General features: G+C 41.4%; 1 protein-coding gene across 6 annotated transcripts in view; it reads right to left on the reverse strand.

Moving 5' to 3' along the window:
- SSBP2 (single stranded DNA binding protein 2) overlaps nucleotides 1-14197 on the reverse strand; it is a 273371-nt gene that overhangs the window by 40029 nt on the left and 219145 nt on the right. For all 6 annotated transcript variants that reach the window (XR_006290933.1, XR_006290932.1, XM_027828754.3 and 3 more), the window contains one exon: nucleotides 4699-4747. Coding sequence is in view for 4 of the 6 variants with exons in the window: in XM_027828754.3 (XP_027684555.1) it covers nucleotides 4699-4747 (49 nt within the window). In the remaining 2 variants the exon portion in view is untranslated. The remainder of the gene's footprint in view (nucleotides 1-4698; nucleotides 4748-14197) is intronic.

Here is a 14197-nt window from a genome sequence, read left to right on the forward strand (position 1 = left end):
GGATGGGGGGGCAGAGAGCTCCATATGCTGCTCTTGCCTGTGGGTACCTCCCCCAAAGCTCCCATTGGCCAGGAACGGGGTACCGCGGCCAATGGGAGCTTTGGGGGAGGTACCCACAGGTGAGGGAAACATGCAGAGCCCTCTGTGCCCCCACCCCCAGGAACCGCAGGGATGTGGTGCTGGCCACTTCCTGGAGTGGTGCAGTGCTGGGGCCAGGAGGCAGGCATGCAGGGAGCCTGCCCTGGCCCTGGTGCACGCCACTGCCACCCCGGAGCTGCTCTAGGTAAGCGGAGCCGGGCCGAAGCTTGAACCCCTCCTGCACCCTGCACCCCAACTCCCTGCTCGGAGCCCCCTGCTGCACCCCGCACCCCTCCTGCACCCCAACTCCCCACCCTGAGCCCCCTGCTGCACCGCACCCTTCCTGCACCCCAATTCCGTGCCCTGATCCCCCTGCCACATCCCACACCCCTCCTGCACCCAACCCCCTGCCCTGAGCCCCTTCCTGCACCCTGCACCCCTCCTGCACCCCAATTCCCTGCCCTGAGCCCCCTGCCACATCCCACACCCCTCCTGCACCCTAACCACCTGCCCTGAGCCCCTTCCTGCACCCCGCACCCCTCCTGTACCTCAACCCCCTGACCTGAGCCCCCTCATGCACTCCACACCCCTCCTGTGCCCTAACCCCCTTCCCTGAGCCCTCCATACACCCTGCACCCCTGCTCTGCCCCAACCCCTTTCCCTGAGTCCCTTCCTGCACACCACACCCCCTCCTACCGCAACCCTCTGCCCCGGCCCTGCAAGCAATTTCCCCACCCAGATGTGGCCCTCCAGCCAAAAAGTTTGCCCACCCCTGCTATAGGATCAGAGGAGGATAGATAATGTAGCAGCAGTTCTCAAACTGTGGGTCGGGACCCCAAAGTGGGTTGGGACCCCATTTTAATGGGGTCACCAGGGCCAGCATTAGACTTGCTGGGACCCAGGGCTGAAGCTGAAGCCCAAGCTCTACCCGCACCAGGGGTGGTGGAGCTTGGGCTCTGGCCTCCTCTCCCATCACCTGGGCAAGTGGGGCTTGGGCTTTTACACCCCTCCACCCCCCGGGGTCATGTCGTAATTTTGTTGTCAGAAGGGGGTTGCGGTGCAATGAAGTTTGAGAACCCCTGATTGTAGTGCAAAAGGTATTGGCCTAAGTAAGCCTAAAGAAATCTGCGTTCAATTCCTAGGTCAGCCAAAGACTTCCTGTGTGACCTTGAGTAAATCAGTTAATCTACTCTGTGCATCAGTTCCCCATTTTAAAATGGGGATGATACTTCTCTACATCACAGGGATATTGTGAGCATAAAAACTCTTTACTATAAGTGAGGTGTTCAGTTACCACAGTAACGAAGGCTGTAACTACATAGACAGCTCAGCCTCTCACTATGTCAGGTGTGTTCTGCAAGGACCACCTTTATGTTACTGGAATAGCAGAGGGGCCACATTTTAAAAGAGAGTTTAGATCAAGGTCTCTGTTCTGGGGAACTTGCAATATAAACAGACATTGAGTTGACAAACACGGGGAATCAGATGCAACAGTGGCAAACAACTGAGCAAGTGGTAATGTTCAACATGCATCTTGTTCTATATTTCATAGAATCATAGACTTTAAGGTCAGAAGAGACTATTATGATCGTCTAGTCTGACCTCCTGCACAACGCAGGCCACAGAATCTCAGCCACCGACTCCTGTAACAAACCCCTGACCTATGTCTGAACTACTGAAGTCCTCAAATCGTGGTTTAAAGACTTCAAGGTGCAGAGAATCCTCTGGCAAGTGACCCGTGCCCCATGCTGCAGAGGAAGGCGAAAAACCCCCAGGGCCTCTGCCAATCTACCCTGGAGGAAAATTCTTTCCCGACCCCAAATATGGCGATCAGCTAAACCCTGAGCATGCGGGCAAGGCTCACCAGCCAGACACTTAAGAAAGAATTCTCTGTAGTAACTCAGATCCCACCCTATCTAGTGTCCCATCACAGGCCATTGGGCATATTTACTGCTAGTAGTCAAAGATCAATTAATTGCCAAAATTAGGCTATCCCATCATATCATCCCCTCCATAAACTTATTGTTTCCCCTCCTCCTGCACTGTCTCAGACTCCCTTAAGCTCTCCTTTAACATCAGTTCATTGGGAGGCAAAGAGGAGATATGCATTATGGCCTTCTTTTAAAACTACTCTTCCCCTCCTCCCCATCTCTAACAATTAAAAATCTATTACAAAATCTGAATAAACATAATGGTTAAGAGAGAAGGTCCCTGACTTCACTACAGGCTCAGCTATGGAATTGCCATGAGCCTCATGTATGGGGCAATGCCTTGTTTCTATTTAGTATATTTTTCAAAAATGTATATAGCAATCAAGTCTTTCCATTTCTCTGAATTCTTTTTTTTTTGGTGGGGGGGGGAGAGGGCATGTTTTTCTGGTAGGTATGTTTTAAATGGAAAGACCTGTGGAGCTACATCTATAAGGCTAACAACTAAACTATTTGATGAAATATAGAGCAGGTGGCATAAACTCAGTTAAAACAATCACTGATATAACTTTTTATAAAATCAGCATATACTGTAGGTTTAAGGCAAACCATAATCTGAACTACTTCAACTGTATACTCTTGTCTTGTATGCTCTGACACCCCCTTTTTCCTGCTTATAAAAGAAAATGTCAACAAATCTGTTTACCTTTAATTAAAGATTAGTAACTAAAATATGCATAGGGCTTGTCCTAGATGTGTACTTTCATGTCAGATTACAATAGTTTAAAAGGACTAATTTCTATTTAGTGGGTTTTAAAATTCTGTCTACATACTATAACTATTTCCCTGATATCATTCTGGTCAGGTAGATAATGCATATTTTAAGTCAATGCCAAAGATCACAATTCAGGAAAATATCCATATTCAAGAAAGCACTTGTGCATGTGCTTAAATTTCAATGACTTGCTTATGTACTTAAGTGTTTTCATGAATCAGGGTCTATATCTGGTCCCTAGCATGTACTTGCATATTGAATTTAATAAACATAAAATTCCATGGCAGAATAATCTTCTCTACCTTATTTAAAAACAATCAAGACATTTAAAACAAAAAAAGAATATTAAGGCTGTCACACTAAAAGCTGGGAAAATGCAAGTTAAAGCCTACATTTACTTATTTGTAACTCAGTCATGCAACATTGAGCTCTTTTTCTTTCTGTACATTATTATTATTATGAAAAACTGCCAGGCTCAAGTTCACAGTGTCATAGATTTTGTGTACTTTTTATTTTGGGTGTGTGTACAGATTTGACATTAGCGTATCATGATCCACATTCCACAAAGTTAATATTACTGTAAACTGAGCTGTACCTCTGAATTATATGACAGGTAAGCATAATACAGAGAGAGAGAAAATATGTAGGGGGAGATTTTCAAATAAAGAAGGAGAGTTAAGCACCCAGCGCTCAATGAAAGTTGGGCACCTAACTTCCCTGTGACTTTGATACATGTATTTTAAACATTTATTGCATTACATGTACAATAATCAGTAAAGACCACTAAAGTCAAAATGAGGAAATAATTTACCCAAATATACAGCCAATCTGAACCCAAAGATCTGGCACAATGGCAAACCACATAGAAGCCATACTGTCAAACTACAAGGATCAATTCCTACATGGAAAAGGAATATACAAGAGGATAGCAAATACAAAACAAAACAAAAAATCACAAAAGAACATAGGAAACACTCCTCTTCCTACCCACCAATAAATACATAAATAAATCCCAGTCAAGGATAAACTTGATACACCATGTCCTAGGGACAGCCAGAAATAGGGTCTAGTAACAGCAGATGAACCCTAGCCTACTGTAAATGCAAAGTAGGGATATATGATGATACGTGTTCACTCAAGTACTTTGGGTACAGATTATGAAGGGTTTCACTGTGCTTTCTAAAACTAACCCCTTGAACTTGAAGTTTCTGTAAGGCTAGCAGCCAGGACAAGTCATGGAGGGTGGGCATTACCAAACTGTTCTTGTCCTAAGCAGCTACTGAACAACCTCATTTTGTAGCTGTTGCAGCCTATTAATTTGGAGAGTGTATTACTTTTCATGAAGGCCAAAATTAAATTGTTCAAGCTATCAAATGGATCATGTTTTGAGAAATTACACTATGATTTTATGATTTGAGTGGTACAGAAATTAATATGTTTTTTTCCATATATAAGCCATCAGACAATACATTAGAGCACATCTTATCAAACCGTGGTCTATGTAGAGCTGGTTGGTCAGATGGTGCTGACTCCTATTCTATTGTGTTATATTGCATTGAAAAAGCTAAAAATATATTAAATACTATGCTAATGTTAATTTTTCCTTTGGACAATTTGCTGTAGTTGCCTCAGAGCTGTTATGTGATTATGAACAGGAGAGCAGATGGTCTGCACAATCATTAGTGGGAGGAAAGGTGGTCTACTAGAAGCTCTCTATTAAGATGTGGTCCATACTGCAAAAAAAGCTGGAGAACCCATGCATTAGGGTTGGAAAAAAAATAGTACAGAGGGCAACAAAATATGGCCTGCATTATTCTATTTGCTGAATATAGGGTTTTTTTCTGTACATGGGCATATTAAGGAGGAATAATTCCTCAAACATAGGATACTGTCCAACACATTTGAATATTTACTTACAGAATTGGCATTCGTTGGGTTTGGCCACGGTCTACCACCTCCTGGACCCCTAGAATATAAAATGACAGATGAGGATTTAATCAAACAAAGTTTGGTTTCTGGTCAACTCTGCTACCAAGAATCTAAAGGTCAGCAGCTCTATGGTGTAACTTGAACACAATCTGTTCCCAGTGTAGAATATGCTTTTTTTAAAACTGCTATCTCCTGCTGGCCTCTTCTGGTAGCATCATCATTTTTCACTGCAGTAAAGTGTGATTATAAACTACAAGTATACCTTGTTTTAGTGTTAAACTAATACAAGATCATAGCTAAACTACCACTAGCATTTAAACAGTTTATCAGATACTATACAAAATTATTCTTAAAAGATTATGTCTGTCACCACAAGCTCACCAGTTATATCTAGACATATCTCAGTGGCTAAATCATATATTGTGGACTTCTGTACTTTTCAGGACACCATCTGCTAGGAACTACATGACAACAATTCCTTCAGAGCTTTGATCCCAGGGGTATAGAAAGCAGTGTGGGAGACACTTGAGTTTTCCACAGATCATAGATACCTGCAAATTAGGGATCCAACCCTTCTGTGTATTCTGCAGGATGGCAAATCCCACACCCCCAACAGCGTGACTTGAAAGAAAATGTAAGTTTGTGCCCCTATATAGTTTTTTTCCTGAACAGGGGAGCACTTGGCCCAATGTTATATAAACACAGCATTATATGGGTTAATTGAATTATTATGGTATAGTAATATTAAAAAGACAGTAAAATGTGCTATTGATAAGATTCAAGACAATTGATTCCTCATAAGGAGTATTTTTAGTTGTATTCTGGTTATTGACACCATAATACAAATTTGGAGCCAGTACTACATATGTGGTGAATGTCTACCTACAGTATGGCCCAATTGAAAGGTACTAAAACATGTACTTAACTTTAAGCATGCAAGTTGTATACAGCCTTAAATTTCTTCCTAAACTGAGTCCCAGACTAACAGGACTTAGGTGAGAAGGCTATGACAGACACAGAGGCAGCAGTGGTCGTGACCCAAGTAGTGGAAAACAATGAAGATGACTGGATGTAGAAGCTGTGGCATGTACATGATCCTCGAGGGGGTACCTGAAAAGAATTTTGCCTGCATGAAGTGCCGCCTGATAGAGCTGATGGAAGAGAAGATCCTAGGATTGGAGATGCAGGTGGAGACTCTGGCTGAGTTTAGAAGGGGGTTCGAGTGGATGATGGAGCAAAGACATGAGGAGGCTGAAGGGAAAAGCTCAGACTTGCAGGTGGAAGCAGGACCAAAGAACTCTGAGGGGATACTGCTGGATGAGGAAAGTGGACAGTGGAAGCATGTGACTAGGAGAACCAGGCAGAGAAAAAGACGGGGCAGTGAAGGATAAATAGAGCTCAGGAACAGGTTTGCGGAGTTGGAAAATGAAGAAGGGGCACAGCAGATGGTCACTGAAGGTGCGAGGGCAAGGAAAAAGAGAAGAGCAGATAGTCCTATTGGAAGAGGGCAAGAGTCAATGGAAATAACAACACCAAATATGAGCCCCAGGAGGATACGGGATGGGTTGCAGAGGATTACAAGGGACAATAGGAATTGAGAGGACTTGTGGCCAGATGGAACAGGGGATAGACTGGAGACTTGCACCATCGCCAGGAAAGGGCAGGTCTACGTGATTGGGGACTCATTGCTGAGAAGAACAGACAGGCCTGTAACAAGAGCTGATCCAGAGAACAGAAGGGTGTGCTGTCTGCTGGGTGCTAACATACGGGATGCGGACCTGAGGCTGAAGAGGATCCTAACAGGAGCGGGAAAGAATCCATTGATTATCCTTCATGTGGGAACAAATGATATGGCTAGATTCTCGCTGGAACATATCAAGGGAGACTATGCCAGGCTGGGGAAGACGCTAAAGGAAATCGAGGCTCAGGTGATCTTCAGTGGGATTCTGCCTGTTCCTAGAGAAGGGCAAAAAAAGATGTGACAAGATTATGATGCTCAACAGATGGCTCAGGCAGTGGTGCTATAAGGAGGGTTTTGGGATGTATGGCCACTGGGAAGCATTCATGGACAGAGGACTGTTCTCTTGGGATGGACTGCACCTGAGTAGGGAGGGAAATAGACTTCTAGAATGGAGTATGGCATAACCGATCAAGAGAGCTTTAAACTAGGAATTCGGGGGAGATGGTTGGGAGATGTCCAGGTAACCTGCACGCTAGTTATTCTCTTTGAGAGGGAAGAAAACGAAGTAAGAAAGGATACAGCCGTGGGTAGGAGAATGGACATAAGGCGGAAGGGCAGTGTACATACCAATCTAATAGGTAATATTGGCAGTAGAATGTATGTGCCCAATAGGGTAAAGAATGTGAGTGAAGCCAAATGGCACAAATTAAGATGTTTGTACACTAATGCGAGGAGCCTAGGTAACAAAACGGACGAACTAGAGCTACTGGTGCAAGAAGTGAAATAGAATAGAAACAAGGGATAACAGAAATATGGTTGAATAGTAGTCATGACTGGAATACGGGTATTGAAGGGTATGTGCTGTTTAGGAAAGACAGAAATAAAGGCAAAGGTGGTGGAGTAGCATTGTATATCTATGATGAGGTAGACTGTAAAGAAATAAGAAATGACGGAATGGATAAGACAGAGTCTGTCTGGGCAAACATCACACTGGAGAAGAAAGCTACTAAAGCCTGCCCTGGGATAGTGCGTGGGGTGTGCTATAGACCGCTGAGATCCAATGTGGATATGGATAGAGACCTCTTTAATGTTTTTAAAGAAGTAAATACTAATGGTAATTGTTGATCATGGGAGACTTTAACTTCCCAGATATAGACTGTAGGACAAGTGCTAGTAATAATAATAGGGCTCAGATTTTCCTGGATACGATAGCTGATGGATTCCTTCACCAAGTAGTTGCTGAGCCGACAAGAGAGGATGCCATTTTAGATTTGGTTTTGGTGAGCAGTGAGGACCTCAGAAGAAATGATTGTAGGGGACAACCTTGGTTCGAGCGATCATGAGCTAATTCAGTTCAAACTAAATGGAAGGATAAACAAAAACAGATCTGTGACTAGGATTTTTTATTTCAAAAAGGCTAACTTAAAAAACTAAGGAAATTAGTTAGGAAAGTGGATTGGACTGAAAAACTTGTGGATCTAAAGGCGGAGGAGGCCTGGAATTACTTCAAGTCAAAGTTGCAGAAACTATCAGAAGCCTGCATCCCAAGAAAGGGGGAAAAAATCATAGGCAGGAGTTGTACACCAAGCTGGATGAGCAAGCATCTCAGAGACGTGATTAAGAAAAAGCAGAAAGCCTACAAGGAATGGAAGATGGGAGGGATTAGCAAGGAAAGCTACCTTATTGAGGTCAGAACATGTAGGGATAAAGTGAGAAAGGCCAAAAGCCATGTAGAGTTGGACCTTGCAAAGGGAATTAAAACCAATAGTAAAAGGTTCTATAGCCATATAAATAAGAAGAAAACAAAGAAAGAAGAAGTGGGACCACTAGACACTAAGGATGGAGTGGAAGTTAAGGATAATCTAGGCATGGCCCAATATCTAAACAAATACTTTGCCTCAGTCTTTAATGAGGAGCTTAGGGATAATGACAGGATGACAAATGGGAATGAGGATATGGAGGTAGATATTATCACATCCGAGGTAGAAGCCAAACTCAAACAGCTTAATGGGACTAAATTGGGGGGCCGGATAATCTTCATCCAAGAATATTAAAGGAACTAGCACATGAAATGGCAAGCCCATTAGCAAGAATTTTTAATCAATCTGTAAACTCAGGGGTTGTACCGTATGACTGGAGGATTGCTAACATAGTTCCTATTTTTAAGAAAGGTAAAAAAAGCAATCTGGATAACTACAGGCCTGTTAGTTTGACATCTGTAGTATGCAAGGTCTTGGAAAAAATTTTGAAGAAGAAAGTAGTTAAGGACATTGAGGTCAATGGTAATTGGGACAAAATACAACATGGCTTTACAAAAGCTAGATTGTGTCAAACCAACCTGATCTCCTTCTTTGAGAAGGTAACAGATTTTTTAGACAAAGGGAACGCAGTAGATCTAATTTACCCCGATTTCAGTAAGGCATTTGATATGGTTCCACATGGAGAATTATTAGCTAAATTGGAAAAGATGGGGGTCAATATGAAAACTGAAAGGTGGATAAGGAACTGGTTAAAGGGGAGACTACAGCCGGTCACACTGAAAGGTGAACTGTCAGACTGGAAGGAAGTTACTAGTGGAGTTCCTCAGAGATCAGTTTTGGGACCAATCTTATATAATCTTTTTATTACTGACTTTGGCACAAAAAACGGAAATGTGCTAATAAAGTTTGCAGATGACACAAAGCTGGGAGGTATTGCCAATACAGAGAAGGACCGGGATATCATACAGGAAGATCCGAATGACCTTGTAAACTGGAGGAATAGTGATAGGATGAAATTTAATAGTGAAAAGTGCAAGGTCATGCATTTAGGGATTAATAACAGGAATTTCTGTTATAAACTGGGAATGCATTACTTGGAAGTAACAGAGGAGGAGAAGGACCTCAGAGTACTGGTCGATCACAGGATGACTATGAGCCGCCAATGTGATATGGCCGTCAAAAAAGCTAATGTGGTCTTGGGATGCATCAGGCGAGGTATTTCCAGTAAAGATAAGGAGGTGTTTGTACTGCTATACAAGGCACTGGTGAGACCTCATCTGGAATATTGTGTGCAGTTCTGTCTCTCATGTTTAAGAAGGATGAATTCAAACTGGAACAGGTACAGAGAAGGGCTACTAGGATGATCCGAGGAATGGAAAACCTGTCTTATGAAAGGAAACTCAATGAGCTTGGCTTGTTTAGCCTAACCAAAAGAAGGCTGAGAGAAGATATGATTGCTATCTATAAATACATCAGAGGGATAAATACCATGGAGGGAGAAGAATTATTTAAGCTCAGTACCAATGTGGACACAAGAACAAATGGATATAAACTGGCCATCAGGAAGTTTAGACTTTGAAATTAGACGAAGGTTTCTAACCATCAGAGGAGTGAAGTTCTGGAACAGCCTTCCAAGGGATGCAGTGGGGGCAAAACACATATCTGGCTTTAAGACAAAGCTTGATAAGTTTATGGAAGGGATGATATGATGGGATAGCCTAATTTTGGCAATTAATTGATCTTCGACTACTAGTGGTAGATATACCCAATGGCCTGTGATGGGATGTTAGATGGGGTGGGATCTGAGTTACTACAGAGAATTCTTTCCTGGGTGTCTGGCTGGTGAGTCTTGCCCACATGCTCAGGGTTTAGCTGATCGCCATATTTGGGGTAGGGAAGGAGTTTTCCTCCAGGGTAGATTGGCAGAGGCCCTGGGGGTTTTTCGCCTTCCTCTGCAGCGTGGGGCACAGGTCACTTGCTGGAGGATTCTCTGCACCTTGAAGTCTTTAAACCACAATTTGAGGACTTCAATAGCTCAGACATAAGTTAGGGGCTTGTTACAGGAGTTGGTGGGTGAGATTCTGTGGCCTGCGTTGTGCAGGAGGTCAGACTAGACAATCATAATGGTCCCTTCTGACCTTAAAGTTTATGATTCTATGAAGTAAGCATTTATGTACTACTTATCTGTAATACCACAAGAATACTGAAATTTGTTAAATAAAAATAATTATTGTTCCTCATAATTTGGGATGTTTTAAGCTTTAAATTTATTCTTATAAAAATCAAATTGTTTCCAATATAAGAAAGTGTGTATGTGACAATACTGTAACTTTGTTTTCACCCCCCAAAATTGAATGTGATGTAAAGAAAAATACACAGAATACATAAAATCACAGAATACTAGGGTTGGAAGAGACCTCAGGAGGTCTAGTCCAATCCCCTGCTCAAAGCAGGACCAACACCAACTAAATCATCACAGCCAGGGCTTTGTCAAGCCGGGCCTTAAAAACCTCTAAGGATGGAGATTCCACCACCTCCCCAGGTAACCCATTCCAGTGCTTTACCACCCGCCTACATCTGGATTAATGTAAATACTTAAAAAGTATGAAGCAGACTAAGTGAAAGCTCATCTTGCATCTGACAAGGTCCTGGATTTTGCAAATTTACTTGAAGTCATAGGGGAAACTTCTATGTAGAAAGCTACAAGAAGCACCATGGCAGATTCTGTCAAGGAGGTATATGATTATATGGAGTTGAATACTGGTTGTTTTTTAAAATTAGCCAGCTGCAACGTTCTTTAAAGCAATGTGAGCAGCTTCCCCCGCCCCCTTCTTCTAATAGATGTTTATTATGAAACTGTCAACATATTCATAAAACATTACTATTAATGTACCAGTTTCACAATGTAATCTTTTACATATGGAAGACTCATATGTCTAATTACAATAGCATTCTTTAGAAACACAGTCGTCATTTCCATACTTTCATTTTTTACAGAACTTATGGATGTTACCTCTTTGAGGACCCCTTTAACGCAAACCCAGATGTTTCCTTCAGTGAATCAGGAGACATCAATTTTCATTGCCATCTCGAAAATAAGTCTCAAAATTTTTATTTGTACTAGTATTTGAAAAAATGTTCAATATTTCAGTTTCCTTATGCGTGAGTGTATTCTATCAGAATATTGAATAATTTAAACCAAATGCCTGAATACCTATTTTTGTGTGTGTTTTAGCTTTTCTATAAAGGAAGCCTATGAGCTAAAAAGTGAGTGGAAATTCTTTTTTTCTTCAGGTATACACTGAAACATTCTTAGCACCTTTTAAACAGTCTGGTTCATACTGGCCATTAAAATAAGCTTACGAACTGTAACATTATCCCCTGAAATTTGCTATTTTGCTTCCATTTTTTATGAAAAAATACTGCTTTACAAAGACTTATCATGCCAAATTTGGGCTTAAAGTTCGATAGCTGAGATTTATATCCCTTAGAAGTAAGTTTATAATGAAAACTCTCACATGGGCACTTGCGGATTTCACTGTAATTATTTTTTCTTTAAAAAGATGCATGAAATATATATATATCACATTTGAAATACTGAAGTTTAGGCTATGTAAGCAATTATTTTTCAATGCTACATCTACTAAGAAAAATGTCCTTTTGGGATGAAACACTGTCTAGAAGTTCTCAGGCTAGTTTTGTTGTCATAACAGATTACATAGTATGCATTATTTTTAGCCAAAGCAATACCAGGAAGTATTTCAAAAATGCTATTTGGTAGATATTTAGCATCCTACCAAGACAGTTTCCTTTTGAGTTTTACCCTCTAATTGCTTACAGAGGAGACATTACACTTTAAAATGTCTATTGGCTTTGCAGAATAACTACATCTTTGTATTTTAATGCTGCCAGAGGGCCAAACCCACTGAACTCAAAAAAGTTTATGCCTGCATAAAAGGAAATGCAAATTAAACTATGCTCCCTGCATAAGGCAATAAGGAAGCTGCCATCTTTTATGGAAATACAAGTACAGAAGATAAGATACACAGATGTTGCTTAGCATCATGCATTGCATAAATTGTAAGGAATAATCTAAAGGAGGAATTGCTAAAACATCTGGGTCCATTTACTGCTACTGGATGTGGATTATCCTTAGATGCTCTCTATAACTGAAACTGAATGTTAGTGTTAATATGTACAATACATCTGTGCTATGATATCACAGTACAAGGACTTATATGCTAAAGAAATTCATGTACAAATGACATCAATAACTTTAAGGCTGGGCCTCACACTTCATGTCCTGCAAAAGCAAAAAATACAGAGTTAAGCCTCTATTCTCCTTTTGATATGTGTACGTAACTCCATTTGATAGTAAGAGAAAAATTACTCACTTTGACAATGTGAGAAAAATTTCTTACTGATAAATCATATTCTCTGAAGGTAAGAGATATAACAGAACTCCTTTCCAAGGTCCAGGATCCAGCATATGACAGGGATCAGAATACCCTAAAGCATAGCTTTCTAATACGAGCACTCTGGGCTAGCTTGTGCCTTTAAGGCACAGTGTGTGGTAAGGGCCGTGTGAAGCCACGCCTCCCAGAACAATGACAGATATTTTGCTTCCATTTTCAGTTGCACTAGAGGGAGGTTAATTACCAATAGCCTTTAAGGAGCACAGCATATGCTTGGCTGAAGCATGGGGAGAAGGAGCTATGAGTGGCTACTTCATGCCTTCTTTATGTCATATAGAAGCTCCTGAGTACTTCAAGTACAGGAGCTACAATTCTGGGTAACTCTTAAGTGCAAGGTGGGAAGAAAGCCCCTTCTTCCCTCCCGCTTCACTGTGTGGCTGTATAACTCACAGACCTCCTGGGTGTGGTGTTCTGTCCCATCTAGTGGCACTGAGACCACTGAAAGAGAGAGAGATTAATGAGACTGCTCTACAGCCTTAGCTAACGGCCATATGGCTTTTAGCTCATGCAGTAGAGGCTCATGCACTAAGCTCCAGAAGTCCCAGGTTTGATCCCAATGACCAGGGTCTGACAGTGTTACGACTAGACATGTGTAACTGTCTCAACACAAGAGAAAGTATGCTTACCTACTGCTGAGATATAGAAGTTGTACTTCAACCATGGCCGTTTCATTTTCTGCTAACTGGCAGGTGAGGAGCTCCTTTCTGAGACAGCAACCTGTTTGTCTGTTTTTCCTATATATATATTTCTCTCTCATGTGTACAAGTATCCTCAAAATACTTCTTTTTGCTTCTATTTCTAATTTTTTGTTATTAAATAGCAACAAATTTTGTAATGAATAGTTTAGTTTTGTTTTCCTTTGCTGGAATCTCTTTCTTGAGACCCTTTCTACAATTTGTGTTGTACCTACACTTGATTTCAAATATCTAGTTATTTTTTCTACATTAATTTCCAATAATTGTCCTGAGTGCAACAGAAGACATCTATAGTAAAGTAACACAAACCTTAAATTTATTTTATTTGCTTCAAAAATGCAAGAACTGCCTGAAGATTAGAACAATATATCTAAGATGTGGCAGATTTTTCATTACTTGAAATCTTTAAACCAAGATCAGATGTCTCTCTGCAAGATGTGTTCTAACTCAGTGTTTTGCAACTTTTTCAGGTTGGCGACACCTTATTTGCAGTAAAAAATTTTCATGATTCCCTTCCAATTTACTATAAAAGTAAGAGTAAAAATATATTAATGATAAGCCTTGGTGTGTGTCTTTCTCTGTCGGTCTGTTGATCTGTTGAAGGGTAAGGGGGTGTGTGGAGAAGGGAGTGAGATTTCCCTTGCTTTACATTGTAATAAAATGTTTGATTCTTTGCAAACCTGATTACCTTTCTTGAGCCTCCTGGAGGTCATGACCAACTTGTTAAGAAACACTCTTCTAACTCTACCACAAGGATGGTGCTGAAGCAAGGGCACTGGAGCCTTTGTAGAAGTGAGGAGGGGCAATGGTGCTGGAACTGGGGGCACCAGGGGGCCATGCCCCCTACTTTTAAATATGGCGTAGTTTGGGGGTTAG

This window comes from Chelonia mydas, chromosome 5 (assembly GCF_015237465.2).
Source record: "Chelonia mydas isolate rCheMyd1 chromosome 5, rCheMyd1.pri.v2, whole genome shotgun sequence".
NCBI lineage: Eukaryota > Metazoa > Chordata > Testudines > Cheloniidae > Chelonia > Chelonia mydas.